Below are 25,622 nucleotides of genomic sequence, written 5' to 3' on the forward strand. Positions count from 1 at the left end.
AATAGGCTGTACAAAAGGGAAAATACTGAAATTTAATTTGAGCCTTAAAAATGTCCTAGAATTAAATCCGGATAAAAAAAAAAACAATGAAATAAGAATATATAAAAGCTGTCTTAGAGTGGAAGTGTTAAACCACATGTCAGGCTGTAGAAAACTTCACAATTAAAGGTGATTTTAGTATCATGTCAGTATGCCACACTGCACAGAGCTGAACAACCTGTTTACTGATGCTTTGTAAGTGTTATTAAAACCAAAAGAAGCCTTTGTTAAAATCTAGTTAAATAAGAGTAAATGAGTAATACATGCATTTTTGCAGTAACTAAACTAAAGTGTTACCTTTGTTTGTGTTTAACTTCTCTGTATTTTCACTTTCACGGTGCTTTGCCTGCTACTTGTGTTCAGTTACTGCATTTTTCCCACACTGTAACCATGTTACCTTAATCATTGACCTTCATATTCATTAACATAAATCTTTCCTGTCTCTAGCCATTTTACTGCACTGAAGAATAGCTCTAGCTCAGTGTTAAAGGAAAGGCTTGGGTTAAGCAAGCAAAAATGTAACAAAAAAGTGACAGAGACCACTGAAAGTTTATTATTATTACTACTTATTATTAGTATAATATACTAGGTGCAAAGAAAGTTTACATTGTCAAAATGTTTAAGTGTCACAGATGACCTCATCCTATCCCAGAAGTTGAACGCGAGGCAGAAAACAGCCCAAGATAGGACGTTAAGTCCATATCAGGCTCACTCACGTATCCATCCACAATAACACCCACAATGGGGCCAGTCTGGAATTGCCAACTAAGTCAGCATTACATTGCACAGATATTTCAATGTTTTTCAGTTGCAGCCTTTACAATTATCTTAAGAAAATTACAGCAAGTTGCAGATGGTCCCAGCATGCCTGTCACCGTCAGTTCAACTGTATAGCTTAATTCCTTCAATGACTCAATTATAGCGCTCTGCAAGTTGGCACTTGTGTCTTTGAGAAATAGCAGCCAATAAGCATTCATTTCAAAGTAATTCAAATAAAGTTCCCAAAACAATGATTATTAGCTTCAAGGAAAGAAGAAAAGCAAGTATTATGGACTCTGCAAAGTCCATGGTGAGACTCATTAAACGCACCACAGACTTTTGCTCAATGTCTTGTGTTTGTCATATCATGTCTGAGTTGTAAAAGAAAAATAATGGGCCAAATTTGTGGCTTATTTGGAGTACTTTGGATAACTGGCTGCCAAAATGAGGGTTCATCATTGTACTTTCATGACGCTCAAAAGGATTTGGAACCATGAGGAAAATTAGTAAAGCAATTTGTCTAATCAGTTACCCCCTGTGATTCCTAGTCAAATAATTTGACACCCTCAGATGCAGCTAAATTCAGCTCACACATTAAATGGGATGTACTCTCCAATTAGAAATTGAGTTCTGTAGTGTGAAACTGACTTTATCTGACAGTCAGCATTGAAATTATATATTTAAAAAACAAAAATAAAAACTTTATTATCAGTTGTGCTTGACAGAGAGACAAATGTTGCGAGTTTCACACCTTAAAAACCCATAACTGAATGACTACTTACAGTCTTGTGTAGTGTGACTTTGAGATAGCAGTATACCTGTACGGTATAATAAAACAAATGAAATGCAATAAAGACAAGTATCAGCATTCAGAATGTTAAACTAAACTGGTTTCCAAGCAACATAAGCAGCATTACATTGGAAACTCTCATTAAATTAATGATTGATCTCTTGTCCAAAATTGCTTTGCAATGCTATGTATGAATCTGTTCCAGTCTCAAGATTTTTGAACTCAAATATTGTTAAAGGGAGATGCAGTTTACCAGGTTACAAGGGTAGTGTCTTCCTTGTCCTAAATCTCACCCTTGATTGAATTACCTCTCTAAACCTGGTTCCGGCTTTCAAATATTTATCTTTTTTTGTTTAAGGATTTTGTTAATCCATTGATCCTCCACAGTGCATTTCTTTCATTCCTCAATTTCCCCAAAGGACACTTTCTTCATTATTTTTTCAATTATTTCCCTCAAGTTTATTAAGAGTCTAACTGCAAAGCCTTCTTCCTCACTTGCCTACTTTCTGACATAAGCACAATCACAGAGTTTGGTCTGTCTATACTGGAATTATCTTTTTGTTAAAAAGAAAACTGATATTTTTTATCATTGATCTCATTGTAAAACAGTCAACTTGTTAAAGAAGTCTCTCAGTATTCAATGCCTGACAGCAATGACAGTGGTGACAAATACCTGTCGATACTGTGTAGGTTGGAGGGAAAACCTGAGGGTTCATGGCAGGATTGACACTCCAACCACAGTAAAAAAAAAAAAAAAAAAAAAAAAAAAAAAAAAAAAAAAAAAAAAAAAAAAAAAACTCACACTGTTCCAGTGTGGTGCTGAGGTGTCACCCACTGCACTCGGGTCCCAATCCGGAGGGTGAGGCAACACGTTATCAATGCATGCTCCCAACCTAGTGACATCTCAAGCCATATTGATAACAGGCTACCGCAGACAGGAAGTAACGTGAGGGTTTGCTTTAAGCCATTGTCATTGTCAACTGTCAATTTTCTCATCACAGTCCAATAAAAAGGTGTACATCACCTTTTCATAAAATGTAAGTCAATTCTCATGGCTACACCAAATATGCATCACAAAACACGTATCAAAGTCTTTTTCTGAGCAGTGAATCTTTATTTTTTCCTTTACACACAGACATTTCACACAATACCTACTGCCACATTTCCACAAAATAATGTATAGGTTTATTTCTGTTGCCTGGTTTCCTCAAGATAACAAGGCTAGTAAAGTAACTTACCTTGGGTGGGGTAGAATTCTCCTATGCTGGGCTTCTAGTAGCTGCTGCTGAATGAGGTATTGTTGGTGTAAGGCCTGAGGTAGGAATGGGGGTCCTGGGACATCTTGGAACTGCGGGGCTGGCAGAGGGGCCAGAGGCTGATGAAGAGGTGTAGCATGCTGGTGAGCAGGTGGCAAATGAGGGCTCATTCCAGGTTGGGATTGATTTGGATGGGGAATAGGGAACTCGGCGGAGAGTTGCGGCTGGGGGCCCAGGTGGAAGTGCCGGCAGGAGGTAGCATGGCTGTGCTGATGCCTGTTAAAATGGGCACCTGTAAAGGAAAAGAAACAAACAAAAATTTAAAAGATTCCTACTAAGTGTTTTGGATAACTTCTGCCTTGATTTTAGAGAGACACACTTAATTGCCTATTAAAAGGTGAATGGCATTCATTGCCCTATAACTGAGGAGGAAGAGGAAGAGTTTTGGAGCATGCACTGTTGCACGTTTCTGCACCCGCCACACGACAAATCATGGGTGACACCTCAGCACCACACTGAAACAGTGTCAGTTTTTTTTTTTATGGTGGCTGGAGTGCCAATCCTGCCACCAACCCCCAAGATTTCCCTGTAAGTTGGAGGACCTTCTTACAAGGCTGGATGCAGATTGAGAAATAATTTAATTTACAGCAAAAAGTGTACGATTTATTTAAATAGTTTAACATAGACATCAGTTTTAGCTATTCTTGAGAAGAATAAATAAATAATGACATGGTTGTCTGCATTTTTGCAAACTAAAAATACAACTGGGCTCTTCTCAAAAAATATATATACTGTATAACATCCTTCTGTGCACACTTTTCTGTGCATTTTTTATGTAATTTGTTTTTAGATTTGTAGCCCTGTTCCTCCCTGTGGCCGCCACATCTCATTCACAACACTTACATGCAACTCTAATTAAACTATGCAATTTTCTTTACTATTTTTTCTTTTTTGCACCCTTCACTGCTCTTCACTTTAGTTTAGACATGCCTTCTGCTACTGCCACAATCAATTTTCTTTTTTTTTTCTTTTTTTTCCTTTTCTTCAAACAACCACTTTAAGCTTGCAGAACACACCAGCTTCTTTCCTCTACTACAAGTACAGGTCTCTATAGTGAACCACCTGTTAGTGCACCCTCTTGCTAACATAATAACTTTGTCTAACAGGATATATAATAGGAAGTGTCCCTTGTGCAGTGCATGCTGAAGTAGGGAGAAGAAAAAACTGAAGTTGTCGGTGGATAGATTTTATCTTTGTCCAGTGCTTTCTCACATATATTTCATTCCACTGGTTATTTCTGATTAAAGAGCAGAAATAAATTGGATGTGCTGCCACTTTGAACTGCTATCATCATTTTACAGACTTTGCATTTTACATTAGTTTGTTCAACATCCGATCATTCATATCCAAACCAATTACAGACAACTGAATTAAAGTTAAAGCCTGCATCAAGCTCATTCACGAGATATACAAGGTTAATTTGCATTAATATGTTTTCAACTGTATACATGTGATCAGATAATCAAACTGGAATGATTGGTAGCCTGATTTATTTTCCTGTTAGCATATTAATTGATTGTGCAACTGTTTACCTGTATCAACTGATACTTAAAAATCTTTAAATAACACTTTAAAATATTAATTTGATTTAAATGATTAATCAAAATAATCGTACAACCTTAATTGAATTTAATTATTTTATTACAATGAATAACTTAAAAATCATTAAACCATACAGTACTAGATCTTACTGAAGACATATTAGAAGTCACTTCCCTTTACTTCAGAACATATTAAGAAAAATATTTATTATGAAGTAATCACAAAAATAAAAAGAAATAGACAAAAGGTTGGCAATAGTCCGGTATGCTCAAATGCTTATAAATGTCTGCCGGACTAAAAAAGTGTGCCACTGACCCTTGAAAAAGTTATTATTTAATTTTTTAATATTAAATAATATTAGGCATCCTTTTTGCACTGTGTTTGTGGAAAGGCAGATGCACAGCTTAAGAATCAGGAACGTATTTTAAATAAATAATCATTTACACTCACATCTAGAATGAATTAATTCAGTTAGCAATATAATATAGCCTCTGAGTAGTGCTGCATACAGTAAGTTTTCATACAATTTCCCAGGATTCTAGTTATTTATAAAAGAAGATAGTTACAGGTTTATTGGCAATGACGAAAAAAGTCAGTAGTAGAGTACTCCCATGTCTGTTTTCGTAGTCTAAAAAAATAAATCAGAATTTATATTATTTAATTGAACTGGACATTCTTGGATAGAGCTTGCAAGTTTAATCCATGTAGATAAAATGGGTTTCAATATTACAATATTTTTATCTAACCTCTAACACAATTGTTTTCTGCACATAAAGATAGCCAGGCCTCAGGATGCTCTGTTGGTGCAGGTGTATATACTATACAACATCAAAAGTGTCTTGATGTTTTGGTTGTGCTCTGTCTTTTGGCTTGTCAGAGGATTGGGACTCTGTGATTTTTGGTCTTAGCCTCACTTGGGGTGCAAGGTGGGTATGAGATGAGATGGAAAAAACAGCAGGTTATTATTTCTCTTTTTTTTGTTATCTCATAACGTGTCAAATTATTGGCTAGCTAACTAATCTTAAAACCAAGCAATTTATACATGAAATTTGTGTTAAAGCTGAAATCTGAAATAACTCATTGCTTTACCTTAAGATCACAAATTTCCCCTAATATTCAAAAGAAGTATACATCTGATCAATATTTGATGGACTATCAAGGGCCTCAATCATGCCCTAAAGAGATAAAATGTATTCTTTCATCTCACAGGCAAAAAGGCCAAGATAGTATTTTTATAGGAGATTTGCCAAACAAGGAAGGACGAGTTTCAACTGACAAGACAGTGGATAAGTAAAACATATTTTTCCAGCTATAACATGAAACCAGGTGTGTGAAAATTTTTAATCCATAAGATAATGCCACTTGTAGCACACCTGTAATATCTGATCCTGAAGGATGCTATGTCATGGTTGTGGGGAATTTATTCAAATTTAAGTAACTCTAGAAAACATACTGTATATGCACCTAATGTGGAGAATAGAGAATCTATACAAAATGTATTTGCATTGGTGTCCATGAGCACGAGCACTCTTAAAATTATAATGGCTGGAGATTTAAATTGTTCTTTAAATGTAAACTTTGATAGGTCCTCGACTATAGCAGCTATAAGATCTAAAACTGCAAAGACTATTACACAATTTCATTGTGAATCACAATCTATCAGACCCATGGAATTTTTTAATATCTGAATTCAAGAGAAATTCCTTCTTCTCACCAGAACATTACAGTTACTCAGGAATTGATTATTTCTTCATTGATAATAATTTACTGCCCACTACCAAATCTTGTACTTATCATGCTATTTTCATCTCTAACCACTCTTCTCTTATTTTGCAGCTAACATCACTATGCCCCATATACTCAGCCTGCAACTGGTGCATCTTAACCCCCTGTCATTAGAGATTAATTCTATAAAGTTAAGAAACGCTATAAGTCCTAATATTCCCCTAAGTGTAAAGAAGGTAACAAGCTAAGCAATTTTTTGATAATATACATATCCGCATGGCTTAAATTACTTCATACTAGTCCAGAAGCCTCAGTTCATATTAATAATACAAACTCAGATTACTTCAAATTAGAATGACATACTCAATGAGGGTGCCCATCATCACCAATGCTTTTCAACGATAGGCATTGCTTCATTAGCTGATCATCTTTGGAAGAAACCAGAGATAAAGAGGATTATCAGAGAAGGACTCAGAACAGAAAATATCGCTATATACAGAACACATAATGCTTTATATGCTGTATCAGACTCACAGTCATCTTTCCCATTGGTCTAAAACTTGATAGGAGAATTTCATTAGATAGATAGATAGATAGATAGATAGATAGATAGATAGATAGATAGATAGATAGATAGATAGATAGATAGATAGATAGATAGATAGATAGATAGATAGATAGATAGATAGATAGATAGATAGATAGATAGATAGATAGATAGATATTTGTCCACAGGGAGAAATGTAGATTTTTATAGAAGCTCTTTAAATAAATAAATACATAAATAGGTAGATACATAAATAAATAAATATACACACACAAATTTTGGTCTGAACACACACACACCAGAGAAAATTAAAAACAATGAAACGTTCTGACTTGGCAGTCACAATCCCAATGTGGCATTATGCAGACATATTACTATTAGCATAAAGGAGCCAGAGTAACGTTTCTTGACACACTTCTGCTTAATGATTCACTGACTGAAAGTACTCAGTGTTAGTGTGGCAGGGAGAGGATGTGCAGCATTGTTCATAATGGGACTCAGTTTTGTTTTAATTCTCTCCTTCACTACTACCTCCAGGTGGTGCAGAATGTGTCCTGTAACTGAGCCCACCCTTTAATTATCTTGTCGATTCAGTGGGCCTCTCTTAAAGTGATGTTACCAGTTCAGCACACTACAGTGTAGAAAATCGCACTAGCCATCACAGAGTTATAGAAGATGTGAAGGAAGTAATTTCCCACATTAAAGGAATACAGTCTTCTAAGGAAAAAGAGCCTGCTCTACCCTTTCTTATATAGTTTCTCTGTGTTCCGAGACCAGTCCAACCTGTCATTCATGTGGCCCAACACGTACTTGTAGGAGTGGACCAACTCTACATCCACTCTTTGAATAGTGACTTGACAAAGAGTCTCTGCGGTGTGGCAAAAGTCAATAACCAGTTCCTTGGTTTGCTGATGTTAAGATGCAGACACTTCTCTTTGTACCAAGAAACAGACTTCGCCACCTGAATCTTATATTTTGCCTCATCCCCTTTATCAAAACACCCCTTAAGTGTGGAATCATCTGTGAATTTCTGCAAGTGACATGACCTGGTTTTATATTTGTAGTTGGAGGTATACAGAGCAAAGAGAAAAAGGAGACAGGACTGTTCCTTGTGAGTTAAAACATTAATTTTAATAAAAGTGTACTTTTTCCCAGTGACTTCTCTAGCAAACCATACCAGAATGAATGATCAATCATTATATCATAACAGTTTAAATATCCGGGCATAACAAGTTGCAAATCAATATACAGTGGCAAGAAAAAGTATGTGAACCCTTTGAAAATAACCACATTTATGGATGAATTTGTCTTAAGATACCGTCTGATTTTCATCTAAATTACAAAAATGAAAGAACTAATAATGTACAAAGTATTGGATTGTTCTTGTACATATTAAATACATCATTCAAACGTTTACAGGTGTAGGTTGGAAAAATTATGTAAACCCCTAGACTAATGATATTTTTCTAATGTCGCTATGTCCTATTTGTAGCATTGAGACCAAAACTGCACAGTATTCCAGATGAGGGCTAACCAGTGCGTTATAAGCTTGAGCATAATCTCCTTAGACTTGTACTCTATACATTGTGCTACATAACCTAATATTCTGTTAGCCTTCTTAATGGCTTCTGAATACTGTCTGGCAGTTGATAGTGACAAATCAACTTTTTAGGCCTCCCGTTTTACATTTAAACCTAACATTTTTAATTGCTACATGTAATACTTTATAATTACTTACGCTTTGCATTGTGACCTCTAAAGGTCATGAGAAAAGACAAAATCAAATAAAAAAACCTAATTCAATTTCATCTGCCACAAATCTGCTCAAGCCTGTATAATGTCAAAGTCCCTCTATAATGATTTCATGGACTCTAGATTATCTGTTAATCCACCTAACTTGGTATCTGCTTGTTATTTATATTCCTATCTAAATTATTAAAAATATGAAAAATAGAAGCATCCCTAGCACTGACCCCTGTGAAACACCGCTCTTAACATCAGCCAATTCTGATAGGGTTCCTTGTACCATCACTCTCTACTTCCTGTGTTTGAGCCAATTGTACATCTATGTAAACATTGCACCCTGATCTCCCACTTCTTTTAGTATAATGCCCAACCTCCCATGTGGCACCTTATCAAATGCTTTCTGAAAGTCCAGATAAATAATATCATATGCTCCACTTTGATAATATTCTATTTTGCTTCCTCATTGAATTCCAGCATGTTAGTAAAACACGCACTCTCACTTCTGAACCCATTCTGACTGTTCAGTAAAAGTCCTGTTCATTTCCTTAATAATTCCTTCCATTAATTTTCCTGTGATTTACAATAAGCCTACTAGCATATAGTTGCTTAGATCTGCCCAATCAACCTTTTTATATAAGAGGATAATATTTGCCATTTTCCAGTCCTTCAGAATTTCCCAGTGCACAGTGACGTCCTAAAAATAAGTGTCAAGGGTTATATATGTACTTGTTACCCCCTCCTTAAGAATTTGAGGGTAAATATTACCTGGTCTTGGTGATTTGTTTGATTTCAACATATTTAATCTGACCAGTACTTCGCACTGTACAATTTCCAAATCACGCAGTACTTCCTTAGTAGTCCCTTTTACCTCTGGAAAGTTGTCCACTAGCTCATATATGAAGACCTCACAAAAATGCAAGATTAGAGCATCTGTTACTTCACTGCCTGTATTTTTTTTAATTCCCTTTACTATTCCTGATACACTTCACCTCCTCCTTGACTGTTATTTTACTACAGTAATCCCTCGCTATATCATGCTTCGCCTTTCGCGGCTTCACTCCATCACGGATTTTATATGTAAGCATATTTAAATATATATCGCAGATTTTTTGCTGGTTTGCGGATTTCTGTGGACAATGGGTCTTTTAATTTCTGGTACATGCTTCCTCAGTTGGTTTGCCCAGTTGATTTCATACAAGGGATGCTATTGGCAGATGGCTGAGAAGCTACCCAACTTACTTTTCTCTGTCTCTCTTGCGCTGACTTTCTCTGATCCTGACGTAGGGGGATTGAGCAGGGGGGCTGTTCGCACACCTAGACGATACAGACGCTCGTCTAAAAATGCTGAAAGATTATCTTCACGTTGCTATCTTTTGTGCAGCTGCTTCCTGAAACGACATGCTGCACGGTGCTTCGCATACTTAAAAGCTCGAAGGGCACGTATTGATTTTCTTTTGAAAAACAAACTCTCTCTCTCTCTATCTCTCTTTCTCTGCTCCTGACGGAGGGGGTGTGAGCTGCCGCCTTCAACAGCTTTGTGCCGCGGTGCTTCGCATACTTAAAAGCCAAACAGCCCTATGAATTCCTTTGAAGAGGAAGATATGTTTGCATTCTTTTAATTGTGAGACGGAACTGTCATCTCTGTCTTGTTATGGAGCACAGTTTAAACTTTTGAAAAAGAGACAAATGTTTGTTTGCAGTGTTTGAATAACGTTCCTGTCTCTCTACAACCCCCTGTGTTTCTGCGCAAATCTGTGACCCAAGCATGACAATATAAAAATAACCATATAAACATATGGTTTCTACTTCGCGGATTTTCTTATTTCGCGGGTGGCTCTGGAACGCAACCCCTGCGATGGAGGAGGGATTACTGTATTAAAATACTGAAAGAATATCACCCTACACCCTAATTCTATGTTGATTAATACAAAACCCTATATTTAGACACGCTTCACCTCATCCTAGTGCTTTAACTTTATGTGGTAAAAAATAGTCACTGATTACATCTAAAAACTCTTGCTCTTGTGTTCCTCTACTTGCAAGGTCAGCCCAGTTAATATTCAGATACTTAAAGTCCCTCGTGACTATAAACTTGCTTTATTAATATTACCAAAAATATGCACATTGAAATGATTGTCTGCATATGGCAGGAAGTGGTCTATAATACACTCCTAAAACAAGAACTCTTTCCAAAATGCTTTCCACACAAATCCAGACATCCTCACTAAGAAGGGGATCATCATCCAATTGAAGTGTTTAAATTCAGTTTGACATGAACAGCAACATCAAATTTATGCTCTATCTGTCCTTCCTAAAAATATGTACCCTTCTATGTTATACTCATTCACATCTTTGCTATTTAGCCAGGTTTCTGTTATTGCTATAATATAATTTCCTTCAACATTAAGGCAAGCTATTTAATTTGTTATTCATTTCATTTTTGCACTTAAACTTTGGGCTAGAATTTATGCTAATATGCATATTTATTTTTACATTATTGATTGTCCCTTCATGTACAGTTGTAAACCTGGTCTGTCCCCAACTGAGTCCCCAACTATCACTACCCCTCTCTTTCTGGGAACTGGTTTTGATGTGGTCAGTTGGGGTTCCTCATGCCTGCCTACCACCTCAAAATTTTCAGAGACACTGCCCAGCTTTCCAAGGACCTGAAAACGGTTTGCCACTTCTAATTCTGGGGTTGATGAACCCAGACAGTGTGCACCCTTTACCATGGCTCTTGTGACCATGACCTACCTATCTTTAACTGTCTGGTCTCAAGTCTCTTCTTGTGCCACCTTAGGGGTGCACACCATCTTTCTAAAGAACATCTGAGCCAGGTCCGCCAATTCCCTATTAAAACACAAGCTAGCCAACTTCTACTACAGTTCAGCAATCCTGAGCTCAAGGTGCTGGATCAGCTGGCATCTCCTGCAGATGTATCCTTCACAAAAGACTGACTCCTTCAAGCCATCCTCTAAAAAGTTCAACATTCAATAAGACTTGCAATGCACTGGCCTCATTATTAAAATTTGACATTGGATTACTATAACTGCTTAACTGTTTTTTATTAAAATTAAATTATTTAACTTAAATGATACAACTGAAAAACAAAGCTGAAAAATTAGATTAAAGAACTGTTACTGTTATTTTACTTGTTCTGGCCTCTTAAGCTCCTGTAATATCCTCCCCTCGACTGCCTGCTGTTTGTCATTCTGTGAGGTTACCTTTACTTTTCTCTGTCTGTTCTCCTAAATTTGCACCCCTCTTATTCCTTATTTATGAGCTCTCCACTAACACAATTTGTATTCTTTCGTATTAATAAACCCTTACGCTAAGAAAACACACTTGCTGAATATCCGCTGCTAGTTAATTTCTTATTGTCTTGTCTGTTCTACAGCCACTTGTGCCTAATTGGCACCTTCTTTCTAGCACCTGTCTGGTTTTCACCAACACCAATGTCAGCTACCACTTATTTCCCCACTTTGCTCAAGCTAGTTTGCATACAAATAACGAGAACAAGTACAAGTAAATGCAAGTAACAAGTAACTTTCCAAACACTACTGCAAACACCGAGCTGCTTTTGCCCCTGTGCAGAAGAAAAATAAGCAAGAAACCTTTCTAAAGGGAAAAAACTAACAATTTCCACATGGCTCCTTCGTGGCAAGCAAAAAAATAAGTTTAGGAGCAAAATGTATTTTTTAATTAACTTTTATGCCTCAGTAACACAAAACTCAGTACCTCCTCTTTGACTTGCCTTGATGACGTCAGGACTTCTGTACATCTCTGTCTGCAATCTCAGTACATTTCCATTTTATGACCTATTAATGCAGATTCCAAAGAGTTCACATACTTTTTTTGCCACTGCAAAGATCTTTATCAATATCATTTTGGAAATACTATCAAAAACAATCAAACAAGATGTTAACAGATAGTCCACCCTCCATCTCACCTTAGCAGGGACAATTAATTACTACTGAAATAAACATCCTCCCTAACCTTCTCTATCTATTTCAGAGTGTCCATATATATATATATATATATATATATATATACACACATCAATAAATCATTCTGTTAGAAATATGACTCAATCATAACTTCATTCATCTGGAATTCAAAACAGCCATGCATCCAAAAGGTGACTCTACAAAGATGTGAAGCAGACGGTACTACCTTACTTTCAATTTGGCTACTGGGAAGCAAATACTGTATACAGTAATCCCTCCTCCATCGCGGGGGTTGCGTTCCAGAGCCACCCGCGAAATAAGAAAATCCGCGAAGTAGAAACCATATGTTTATATGGTTATTTTTATATTGTCATGCTTGGATCACAGATTTGCACAGAAACACAGGAGGTTGTAGAGAGACAGGAACGTTATTCAAACACTGCAAACAAACATTTGTCTCTTTTTCAAAAGTTTAAACTGTGCTCCATGACAAGACAGAGATGACAGTTCCGTCTCACAATTAAAAGAATGCAAACATATCTTCCTCTTCAAAGGAAAAAGAGAGGAAAGCAAACAAATCAATAGGGCTGTTTGGCTTTTAAGTATGCGAAGCACCGCCGGTACAAAGCTGTTGAAGGCGGCAGCTCACAACCCCTCTGTCAGGAGCAAGGAGCAAGGAGCAGGGAGAGAGAGAGAGAGAAAGAGAGAGACAGAGAAAAACAAAGTCAAAAATCAATACGTGCCCTTCGAGCTTTTAAGTATGCGAAGCACCGTGCAGCATGTCGCTTCACGAAGCAGCTGCACACAGAAAGTACCAACGTGAAGATAATCTTTCAGCATTTTTAGACGAGCGTCCGTATGGTCTAGGTGTGCGAGCAGCCCCCCTGCTCACACCCCCTACGTCAGGATCAGAGAAAGTCAGCGCAAGAGAGAGAGAGAAAGTAAGTTGGGTAGCTTCTCAGCCATCTGCCAATAGCGTCCCTTGTATGAAATCAATTGGGCAAACCAACTGAGGAAGCATGTACCAGAAATTAAAAGACCCATTGTCCTCAGAAATCCGCGAACCAGCAAAAAATCCGCGATATATATTTAAATATGCTTACATATAAAATCCGCGATAGAGTGAAGCCGCGAAAGGCGAAGCGCGATAGAGCAAGGGATCACTGTACACACAATAAAATCATGGAAAATGGAAAACAAATTTTATTCTAAATCTTCTTTGTATGCCTTGTTCTGTTCTTCAATCAAATCTACCTAGTGCTAATTTACCGGTAATCCAGTTGTTCACCAATTACTTAAAATGTGAAACCAATGCAGGACACATTTCAGGGTAGACAATTTCTTATCTGTTGCTCCTATACATGATAACCACCTCTGTCAACCTTAGAGATCTTTATAAAGACTACATATCTGCATCTTATGAACAATTATGTTCCAAATTTAACTTTCTATTGTAACACGGTTTTTGGAATACACTAAATTAACTTCATTTTGGGCAAAAATTGTTACACACTTCTCAGATACCCAAATCACTCCTAATCCATTAACAATGATTTTTGGTGTATTACCAGATGGGGTTGAAGTGTGTAGTGATAAATCGATTGTAGTATCTTGCTCCACATTACTAGCATACAGATTGATTTTGCTTAACTAAAAGAACCCCAACCCACCTTCTATATCTTAGTCAGCAGGAGACATTCTATTTTATCTCAAATTAGAAAAAAATCAGACTCTCCCTTAGAGGATATGTCCACAAAGTTTTTGAAACATGGCATGAATTTATTAATATTATTTTAGAATAAGTATGCTGGTCCTATGATTGAGTCTCTTATTCTAGTAATTCTTTATTATATTAAAAAATGTTAGCTGGAATTTGATTTGCTTGTGTCTTTCTTCTTTTTCTCTTTCCCTTGAGTGGGGTTTGAACCTTGTTTTAATTGTTTTCTTTATAATTCTGTTTTTCTTTTGTTTTCTCTGTATTTTGAAGTAAAAAGTTGTACCTATTATTATTATTTGACTGTGTAGTTGTTCTGTCTAAGGGTGAGAAGAGGACCAGGAGATGAAACATAGTCAAAATCAGTAACGCGGCAAAATCATAATGATGAAACCTTTTTGCATTAGAGCCAAATCACTAATAAGAAATCAAAGTGAGACAGTAAATAGTAAGATCAGAAGCCAGAAATTCAAGAAGGAAATATGTGCTAAGTTTGAGAGTATTTATCCAAGTCAAGGTAACAGAATGAATCTTTGTGCCAGATTTAAAAGGTAGAGCTGATGACACTAGGTGCAGTATCATCCAAAAGGGCATTCTCTGGCAACCGGGAGCAGTGTACCAGTAACAGGAATTATAACATGGTGGTGCACAATTGCAAAACAGTTCATGACACTTTGAATTAATCAATCATTATATAAAGGAAACATTATAATGCAAGGAAACCACACAGAAAGTTTCTAGAGAAAAGGCAATCCATATTCCCATGTATACTTTGTATTTTAAGAGAAAAATATTTTTGAAGTGAACAAATCATAACAGTAGTACTGAGTAGTATGCCATTGTAATGTGCTTCTTTTCAAAAAAAAATAAAATAAACACGACAGTAATTTTCGCCCTTTAACAAATTTAGTTTGACCTTGTGAGATAACTGCTTTGTTTACAAGAATGTTGCTCAGAACCTTAACATCAGTGTTTAGTAAGGAAATTGGTCTGTAGGTTGCACATTCTAAAAGGTTATTTTTGAGGGCAAAAACTGAACTTAATGTCTAGCGTAATGTTTGTGCTACAGACTCATTGGTTCCAATGCACTCTGATGCCATTAAATTGCCTAATTTAATTTAGCTTTTTCATAAAATTCTTCTAGATAGCTGTTTGGGCCTGCTGAGCTGAGGTCTGTCAAGAGTTTGCTTAGCCATACCATGTCTCCACACATTTATCCCCAGAACCTCAAGTTTCCATCCATATTCTCAAAGAGGGTGATTTCAAATTGGTGAGTGTGAGTATTGTTGTTTGCAAGAGTGGGTCTTGTGATGGACTGGTACTCCATTTAATGACACTATCAATTACTCTGAAAAGCACCAAGAAAAACTGCAAAATCTTAGTATGAATTTGTAGAACATATGAAATATAGTGGTAATAAAGTCTGTGGTGTTAACTGTTCTAGTCTATGACAATAGAAAGAAAAAAATATTTTGAGAACCATGAAGTACATAAAAAACTATACAGTACTAGTCATTTAGCCCATTACAATAATGGGCGCTAGAACAGTAGTGCATAAACATTAGTAGGAACAGTCTATATTAAATGGCAAGGGACTTTGACCTCATTCTTTTTGTTGGTCGTATTTTTCTTTCTTTCAGCCTTTCTGACCATTCTTTGTGGGCTGCCGCCGTGTATTGTGTGTCTTTAATTTTCTGTGACAGTAATACTGTCCGCTGGCTTGTACGTCCGTAATATACCTTTAATTTTCTCTGGCGGTAATACAGGCGTGCATGTCGGTAATATGCCTTTAATCTCCTCTGACAGTAATACTGGCTTGTATGTGGCTGTAATATGCATCACTGTATTGTGTACCTTTAATTTCCTCTCGCAGTAATACTGGTTTGTATTTCCATAAAACACCTCTAACTTTCTCTGACAGTAATATCGTGCATCATACCGTGCCCCGCGCATGCGCACTTCACCAGAAGACACACACACACGGACACCTGGACGCACAAAGGGATTTTATTAAAGTGGATTAATTATTAATGAAATCAGCCAAATGTATTCTTTTACATATATTAGTATAATATTAACTCAACTTGTGTCACTCCTAAGGAAAAAAAACCTTGACTTCCTTTTTAGCCACAAAGAGAACAGTCACAACTTATTTCTATATAGTTATTTATTATTTATATTGTTTATAATACAAGTTTTAAGGCTTTCTCAGCTTCCTCAAATGTGTAAATCATATGTTTGATCTTGAGATAAAACATTTAATCTAGAATAATACATAAACATATATCAACCTGACTTATGTTGACAATGCCTAGTGCAATTTTAAGATGCTCTTTTTTCCTTGAAATCATTGCTGAAACCAGGAAAAATACTAACCAAGCTGCCTTCACACAAGAGTGTGCCTTTCTCCCAGATGCAAACAAAGCATGGTTTGTTCATCATGAAATTTGGGGGACCTAACAAGGAAGGCTGTGAGGAAAAGTTTGCCATGTGTTACTCATGTGCACTTGGGAGGCAACTAGAAGGACCAAAACAAGGTAATTCCACGCCAGACCAGGGGGTGGCCGGTGCAGTAAACTTTTCTCTTTTATCCTTGCAGACCAAACATGAGAAATTCTGCCTAGTTCCAACAATGTCACTTCCAGTTCCGCCCCCCTTAGGATGTCACTTCCGGTTCCACCCCCTTAGGATGTCATTTCCCTGATCCAGGTCCCGATGACGTCACTTCTGCCGACTTGCTTTAAAAACCAAACAACTTCCACTTGTATTCAGTTCTGTCTTGGACTCAATTTTGCACACAACTCTGCTTCAATTTTGCCTTTTGCAGCCAGGAATTAAGTATACGGGTAGCGGCCCCAAGCCTTTTTTCATGTGTCAAGGCTATTTATTTCACATTGGCATAATCGGCAGGATGTCGGCCTACTTGTGGAATCAGGAGCCAGAACAAAAATAAATCTTGGCACACTATCAAGACATTTAGCCCTTAAGCGTTCAGGTGGGAGAGTACCGTTCTCAAGTTGGTGGGTTGATGTCAGTTGGTGTGGTTAAGGGAAACCCGGGGTGCGCTTCAACCCAGGTTCTAACATAGATCCCTGGGAAGGTGGACATACAGCCTACGGACTAGAGGCGGGCTCAGAAGGGAACACATTAGAGACTTATTATGGAATCTCCGGTAAAGGGACAGCTCTGCTAAACCTCACAAAGGGATACTCCTTTGATAAAGGTGGAAATGCCACGGGTTGGCAAGTGAGGAGAATAATTCACTGGGAGTTTGATCCACAGTTGCCCGCTGCTTCACAAGCCTTCAAATTATGGGCCGCTGTCTGGGCTTGGCTACGGCCAGAGTAAAATAATACCCGGCAGATAGTTGAGCAAGTAGCCTGTACCATATTGCTTAAAACACTTCCCATCGATCTCACCCACCCGGCCTGGGGACAAACGATTAAGAACATGGTCTTTTTAATAGAGATTGTAGAAACTATAAGAGCAGAGACCTACTCGGAATAACCAGAACAGGGCCTATGTGAACCTGGACGTACTTGTGTCTCTACAACTGAGCCCAGTCGCCCCATTGTGGAGCAAATACTGGGGACTCCTGACACACGCGCGCGGTAACAAAGGGGTTTGCCGGGAGACAAAGAGGAGAGGGTGGTGCGCTCTTAATCTTCTGGCCTTTTCACATACAGAAGAGGTAATAATGAACGTATTTAAAACGCCAGCTTTATTTGATTCTGGCAGTAACATTTCAGTTGTTGCTCGCCACTTGGTGTTACCGCGACAATGGCTTAAATTTAACTCCAGTCTAATCTGTGTACACGGGGATGTCCTCCAGTATAAATCCATCTCCTGCTATATCAGCTACAAGGGAATGGTAAAAAGACTGATACTCAGTCGAGACTGGTTAGACAGTAAAAGCTGTTTAACACTCACCACCCCTAAACAAACACTGGGCCTAGTAATGGGCAATGAGATGGCGTCCTCAGCTGCCCCCACACAGCCTTTACAGCCGAAGGAGAGACGGAGTTCAGCTTCTAACAGTGACGTGGAGACTCCCGGACTATCGCTCACTGATGCATCATCTCCAGACGCCATGCCAACCCAGGAGGAAACCACGCCCCTTGAGGTCACCTCCGATCCTCTCACACAATTGCACTTTCAATTTAGGCAGACTCTGGCTTCTTTTAATGCAGTTGTTCTGATAGATGGAGGAGATGATAGATGAGGAGTTCCGCTGCTTTTGCATGTCCTGTCCGGAATGTCAACTGCAGCAGATTCCTAGAAGGGACCGGGCTCTTCTTGTTCTCCTACCCCTGACTGATATCCCTTATGAACATTTTGGGGTCGACCTGGTGGGACCCTTAGAGCCCTCTGCCAGGGGACATAAGTATATAATGGTCCTGGTAGATTACGTGACCCGATATCCAGAAGCTTTTCCGTTGCACTTAGCTACAACCAAAGCTATCAAATGGGAGATGGTAGAGGTCTTCTCGTGAGATGGCATCCTAAAGAAATCCTAACGGATCAAGGGACGCCTTTTACCTCTGAGACGTTCAGGGAACCGGCCAAGTTACTGAAGATAAAATATTTAAAAACCTTGGTATATTATCCTCAAACCAATGGTTTAGTGGAGCGGTTTAATCAAACCCTCAAGCAGATGCCTCGCAAGGTGGTCAGTGAGGACGGAAGGAACTGTGATCGGCTCCTCCCCCTTGTTCTTTTTGCATATCGGGAAGTCCCACAAGCCTCTATGGGGTTCTCACCATTCAAATTATTATATGGACGACAACCCCGGGGCATATTAGACATTTTAAAAAAAGGAAGAAAGGAAGAGGCCCTCCCCTCAACAAACATTACAGTATATCACACAATTACGCGATAGATTTGCTAAAATCTGACCTATTCTAAAAACTCACTTGGAAAAGGCGCAAACAGCTCAGACCCGCTGTTATGACCGTGGCACATCTCTGCAGGAGTTTTTCCCAGGAGATCGGGTCATGGTTCTTGTTCCTTCATCACATTTTAAATTACTGGCTCATTGGCAAGGCCCCTACAAGGTTAGGTTGTCGATTATTTGGTAAAATATGGGTAAAAAAAACAGGTATGCCACGTGAATCTGCTGAAACCGTGGAAGGATAGGGATCCTGATCCCTCCTCTGGACAGCCCCATTCATTCTTCATTCGTAAATTAGACCTTAAGTTCAGCCCTAATTTGACTGCCCATCAACTGCGAGAGCTGAAATTAGTTATCTCGTCTATCCCCGAGTTTGTGAGTGAAAAACTTGGACAGACCTCCCTGATTTGCGCATGACATACTGACAGAACCCAGGGTGATAGTCTAAGAATGTCCATTTCAGCTTCCTGAGGCAAAAAGAGCAGAAGAGGAGCTGGGGATCAAACGAATGCTGGAACTAGGAGTGAAAGAGGAGAGTCATAGTCCCTGGTCCAGTGCTATCATATTGGTCGGAAAGCCTGACAGGAGTTGGAGGTTTTGCAATGACTTCTGTCGGCTTAACCAGGTTTCATAATTTGATGCATATCCAATGCCGTGAGTGAACGACCTCCTTGAGCATCCAGGACAAGCCAAATTCTTGACCACCCTGGATATGACAAAGGGGTACTTGCAGGTTCCTATAACGGCTTCCGCAAAGGACAAGACTGCATTTAGCACCTCTTGTGGACACTGGCAGTATTGTTCCTTCCATTTGGGTTACATAGGGTGATCGCGACTTTCCAGTGGATAAACTGCTCTGTCCCCATAACTCGTATAGTGCTACCTACCTGGTTGATGTTATTATCTATTCCAGCACGTGGAAGGAACAGGTACAAGCAGTATTGCAGGCATTTGGAGAAGTCGGTTTGAGAAGTAACCCAAAGAAATGTTTCTTTGGATTAATCAAGGCCAAATATTTAGGCTACTTGGTGGGCCGGGGTACCACGTGACCACAGTGTTCTAAACTTGATGCCATACTGAAATGGCCCTGTCCAAAGACCAAGAGGCAGGTCCAAGCTTTTCTCAGATTAGTGGGCTACTATCGGCGGTTTGTACCCCATTTCTCAGAGAGAACGGCACCCTTGACAAACCTCACAAGGAAGAGGAGTCCGAATCATGTGGTATGGGATGCTACATTAGAAGCTGCATTTAGTGACTTAAAGCAGGCCCTTACGTCAGCTCTAGTATTGAAAGCTCATAACTTTTCTTTGCCTTTCAATGTCCATACGGACTGTTCAGACACAGGTCTTGGAGTTGTGCTGAGCCAAAGTGTTAATGGAGTTGAACACCCCGTCATGTTCCTGAGTCGGAAACTGTTGGACCGAGAAACCAGGTATGCGGCTGTGGAGTGAGAGGCCCTGTCAATTAAATGGGCAATCACTCAGCTGAGGTACTATCTCTTAGGGCACGAGTTTACCCTGGTAACGGACCATGCACCTTTACATTGGATGGCTTTACACAAGAATTGTGAGTCATGAGGTGGTTTTTTGCAGCCTTACAAGTTTTTGGTCATTTACCTCTGGGGTGTCCTGCAAGCCAAAGCCGATGTCCTTTGTCTTTATCACGACCTCTCAGCCAGGTACGCCCGACCCGATGGGTCTGGGCTGGGCGGGGGCGGCGTGTCACACACGTGCGCTTGGGAGGCAACTAGAAGAACCAAAAGAAGGTAATTCCACACCAGGCCACTGAGTGGTGGGGTGCAGTAAACCTTTCTGTTTTATCTCTGCAGACCAGACACAGGAAATTCTGCCTGGTTCCGACAATGTCACCTCTGGTTCCGGCCCCTAAAATGTCATTTCCGGTTCCAAATCCCGATAACGTCACTTCTGTCGATCTGCTTTAATAACCAAACAACCTCCACTTGTATTTAGTTCTGTCTTCGACTCAATTCTGTACACAACTCTGCTTCCATTTTGCCTTTTGCAACCTGGAATTAAGTATACTGGTGGCTGCCCCAAACCTTTTTACATATGTCAAGACTATTCCTTTCACACAGATTAGCCATATGCTGTGTTTATTTCCAGGTATATTTTAAAGGTGTTTGATATGAGATGTTAACATATCTATTATTATCTATATAATCACCCAGGCTCTGAAGATCCTGGTTAATATTCTCTCTAAACCCAATTATCAAATCTTCTAATTCCATATGATATTCCACTCTGTTTTCTTTATCAATTTCCCTATTAAGTCCTGGCAGAGTATTGCCTCCTGTTGAAATTGAGAATGACAATGATAATCAAACCATTGTTACTGAAGAGTGGGATGATGAAACATCAAATGGGCTTTTATCTCGGCTAGAGTTGGGTGTGACTCATGTTGCCTAGGATTCTTCTGCTTTTCTCATATAGAGCTCATCAAAACATGCATTCACATCTTGGGGATCCACCTCCAACCACGTATGATCTGAAACTAATTGACAAGGTAGAGTCATTCCTTTTTTTGGTTACAGCCATTATTTATGTGCCATGGGAAGCTTTTCTTGAAATGTTTTTAAAACAGAATATCCAACACAAATAAAATATCAATGAAAAGAATGTTGTTGAGGCATTAGGATCAGACCAACACTCAAAAGAAGAGTTCAAAAGAGAACATCAATCAGTTAAATGTAACACATTACACAGTATGTAAGAAAACATACTCTATTTGCAAATGTGCTTGTAACCCAAGTAAGATGAAAGAGTGTGTTCTTTTTAAACGACCACAAAAACACCTTAAATAGGATTAAATTGCACACAGTCTAAAGGTACTGAATTAGATTAGAATGCTGGTGTTGGTGCAGTTCTCGATAGGAAAATTCTGCAGAATGCAAAAAAAAAAATTCTTCAGCTACTCAGACAGAAAGAGGGCAAGCTAAAAAAGGCAATAAACAGTGAGTGGCATTTGGAGTTTGATGCTATGGCAATAACTGGACTTTTTAATAAAAGTTTTCATAAAGTCATTTACAAGGGAAAATACTGCTGCCCTGTGGCAGATGACTAAAGTTGTGGAACAATCAATACAGGATATGAGGGTGAGAAAAGAACAGGCATGAAAGCAGCCAGGATCACTTAAAGGGGATAATTCCACAGAACAGCTTTCATAAGCTGCCTTATACAACAGGAAGTTCAAATTAAAATTCTCTTGTACAAATCTTTAATAAATGAGAGATTATTTTATATGATGAAACTGGAAAAATTAAATTTAGTACAAATTCAGTAAAACATGCCTAACAAAGTATATATTTATAAATTCCACAATAGGGCAGGAAATAAGAAAGGAGTTACTGACAACAAATTGGGGCAAGTTAGTAAATAACATTCACCACTACATTAAAGCATATCAGCTCCTATTAAACACATAGGATTAAATTAATTAAAGACATTTTTAAAATAAAATAGACAACTTTGCCAAAACACATAGCCAATCAAAGTAAATTTTCTTTCTAGTCTATTCATCAATACATAATTATTACTACACAGCACTGTATTTAATAGTATACGTATATATATATATTCTGATGAGAGTTCTCTCACTCAATAATTAGACACTGACATTATCTATATCAGTATACATCTTAAAATGAAATGGAGAATAAGATAAATACAGTGTGAGAGAATAATGCCAACAAGCACAATAAAGCATAATTAAACTCTATCTCCCCAAGTAAGTGTTTTGTGCTACCCCGAAACTTCCTCACCCATAAAATGATCTGTACATAACATATTATTCAATGCCCTCTTCATTCTACCTCACAACTATGACATTGGTCTTTAATTATATCATAAGGAGTTTAAACCCCAAAAGAAATAAAAAAACTCATGATAGTGTGTACTAATTAGGAAGTGAAAACAATGAGATCCAATCAACCAAAATCCAGTTTGACTCTGTTACAAAAATTGCCATTACAAGAAAAAATTAACTAAAAAAGTAATGTGAAGCCAACTATACTTCTCTATTTTTTTTATATATGAACAATATTCTGTATCACCACTATACCATTACAAGGTGACCACACAGTCATACTTGACAAATTCAAATTAAAAGATGATCTTAACATGCACATCTTTAGAATATGAGAAGAACTCTGGGTGCCCAAAGGAAATCTTAAATTGAAAAGAAGAAATTATGTTGGCTTGGGATCTCAGCAACAATGGCAACCACTTCACTTTGCACCACCCCTGAGAAAAGCAAAATCATGAAACATGTATCGAGTGCTTTCTGGTCAACACCATTTAGTCTAATGTATTAGCACAAGAACATCATTAGTCTGTTTTAGTGGATTAAAAGTATAAAGTTGCTTATTCAATCCCCACCTCCAACTCACTGTGCTTCCCTGAGTAGTCATTTAATTAATATACACATAGGTAAATAATTTGAATGTATCCTGAACATCTAACATATGTTGAAAAAAAGTGCTTGCTAAATATACAGTAATAACAGCAACTCAGATGAAATGTCAAAATAAGTTCAGCTCAGTTCCTTATTACAAACTATGAGTTACAGCTGAGCTAATGGGTACTGTTGGTGGAATGGTATTTTAGCAAAACCGAAGATGCATCTTTTCTTGACACAATTCTAATACTGCTGGCTTCCAAAAGTCCTGTTGTCCCAACTGTTTCAATAACTGAAAATGTCCCAACATTACTGATGACATAACAGTAGATTACCAGTAACTGCAGTGTCTGAAAAGGATCTTGACACTTACCAATCATGTGTCTGCTTCCAAGAAATGTAAGACAAGGTTTATTATGACTAATATCACTAGAGTTAGACAGTGTTAAGTAGTGGGTAAAAATCCATGATTTACTTTAGAACTTGTAGTGTGACAGTCCATCTCAACTCCCTAGCAATGAAGAGATACCACAGGGAATATAAAGACAACACTTAAACTGAGTAAAACGGTTGAAACATTTAGATGGCCAGTCCTGTGTATAGTTTTGGTCACCACATTTTATACAGGAGGACCTATTCAAACATTCAAAGACAAACAACAAGACTAATACCAAGACTAAACAGCTAACATTATAATGAACAGCTGAGAAATCTATATTTGAACATGCTAAAGTAGAAGGCAAATACGAGACCTATAAATAAATGAGGTATATAAGATGGGGTATATAAGAAAAAATCTGCAATAGAAACAACCACTGTTATACAATATAGTTTTGAACAGAAAGATGGAGAAATTGTTTCCTGAAGTTTGTCATAAGATCAGAAACACTGTAGAGTTTTAACAAGACACTGTCCTGGTGGGGATGTCCTTCATATTAGTCTGAAAATTTCTAGTCCCACCCCTAGGGATTCTCATCCAGGACATCTTGTTTAATTATATTTAACAAATGGGGACCAGCTGTTTCCAAACGCAGCTGAAAACCCAGGAGCTGCTTAAGCAAGCCTAAAGCGACCTGATGGTATTTCATCATCTTCTGTATATTATAAAAGGAGATACTGAGCAGTAGCTAGTGTGAAGTTATTATGTTCTCCTTAAACAATTAATGTAAAACAGGCTTCATTATAAAATATATACCTAGAGTGAATGAGCATCTGAATGACTAATGTTTCATCTAGAGCTGGATGGTTTCACCATTTGTCTGACACTGAAGGGATAACATCTGGCCTTTTGCTCTATTAGACAATTTATAAATGATGGCAGAATATGTCATATTACTTTTTTCATTTAATTCTTTGTAAAGCATGTTATAAAATTCATTTTTGTAAAATACTAATAAGAAAGATTCAAACTTCCACTAACAATGTTTATAGTTTTACTTTTGGAACATTTATAATACTACAGGTAAGATTTTTGCTTGTGTATTTTCATTGACAAACTTTACATTTTCACATAAAAAAATACAGTAACACTTCTGAAAAGTTTTATTGTAGCTAATATTTTATTTTTGTAATTTATATTTTAGTTTTAGAACAAGGAACTCTGTGGTAGATGCATAAATGTATTGAAATGGATTTTTGCCTTGCAGCAGGCAGCTAAATGTCAGACTGTACTATCATTTGCTACAACTGAGGTAGTGTCACATTTACAGTATAATGAGCTGAGCTATAAAGTGTCCTGACATCTGTTAAGTCAGTAAATCGGCTTCCTGCCACAGATCTAGCTAGAACACTTGCAAAAGCAAGTGTTATTATATTCAAAACAATAAATTAAATAACATACTCTAACAGACTTAACTTACTTGTGGGGTGTAATGAATGAGTTACATTGAAATTTTTAATCCAATAAAAAAGTCAGTAAAAAAGGTTTATCTTCTCTCAATTAATAATATTTGGAAAAAAAAAAAACAGAAGTCTTAAATATGTTAAATCAATATTAAGTTTCATTATCTGATATAAAAATACTTCCACAGATTAAAGAAAAATATCAATCACTCCAGACAAAGAGAATGGTGTATGTACAGGGATATCTTAACATATGGCCACTGGCCGGGGGCCCCAGGAGCATTGGAGCCCATGATGTTTCTGATGCCTATATATGTTTCTGTTTTTCTATCAAAACAGGGGCCACAGCAC

General features: G+C 37.8%; 1 protein-coding gene across 1 annotated transcript in view; it reads right to left on the bottom strand.

Moving 5' to 3' along the window:
• rnf165a (ring finger protein 165a) overlaps positions 1-25,622 on the bottom strand; it is a 132,269-nt gene that overhangs the window by 59,823 nt on the left and 46,824 nt on the right. The window contains exon 2 of the mRNA XM_051928499.1: positions 2,827-3,136. Coding sequence (XP_051784459.1) covers positions 2,827-3,136 — 310 coding nt within the window. The remainder of the gene's footprint in view (positions 1-2,826; positions 3,137-25,622) is intronic.

Source organism: Erpetoichthys calabaricus, chromosome 5, assembly GCF_900747795.2.
Source record: "Erpetoichthys calabaricus chromosome 5, fErpCal1.3, whole genome shotgun sequence".
In the NCBI taxonomy this organism is placed as follows: domain Eukaryota; kingdom Metazoa; phylum Chordata; class Cladistia; order Polypteriformes; family Polypteridae; genus Erpetoichthys; species Erpetoichthys calabaricus.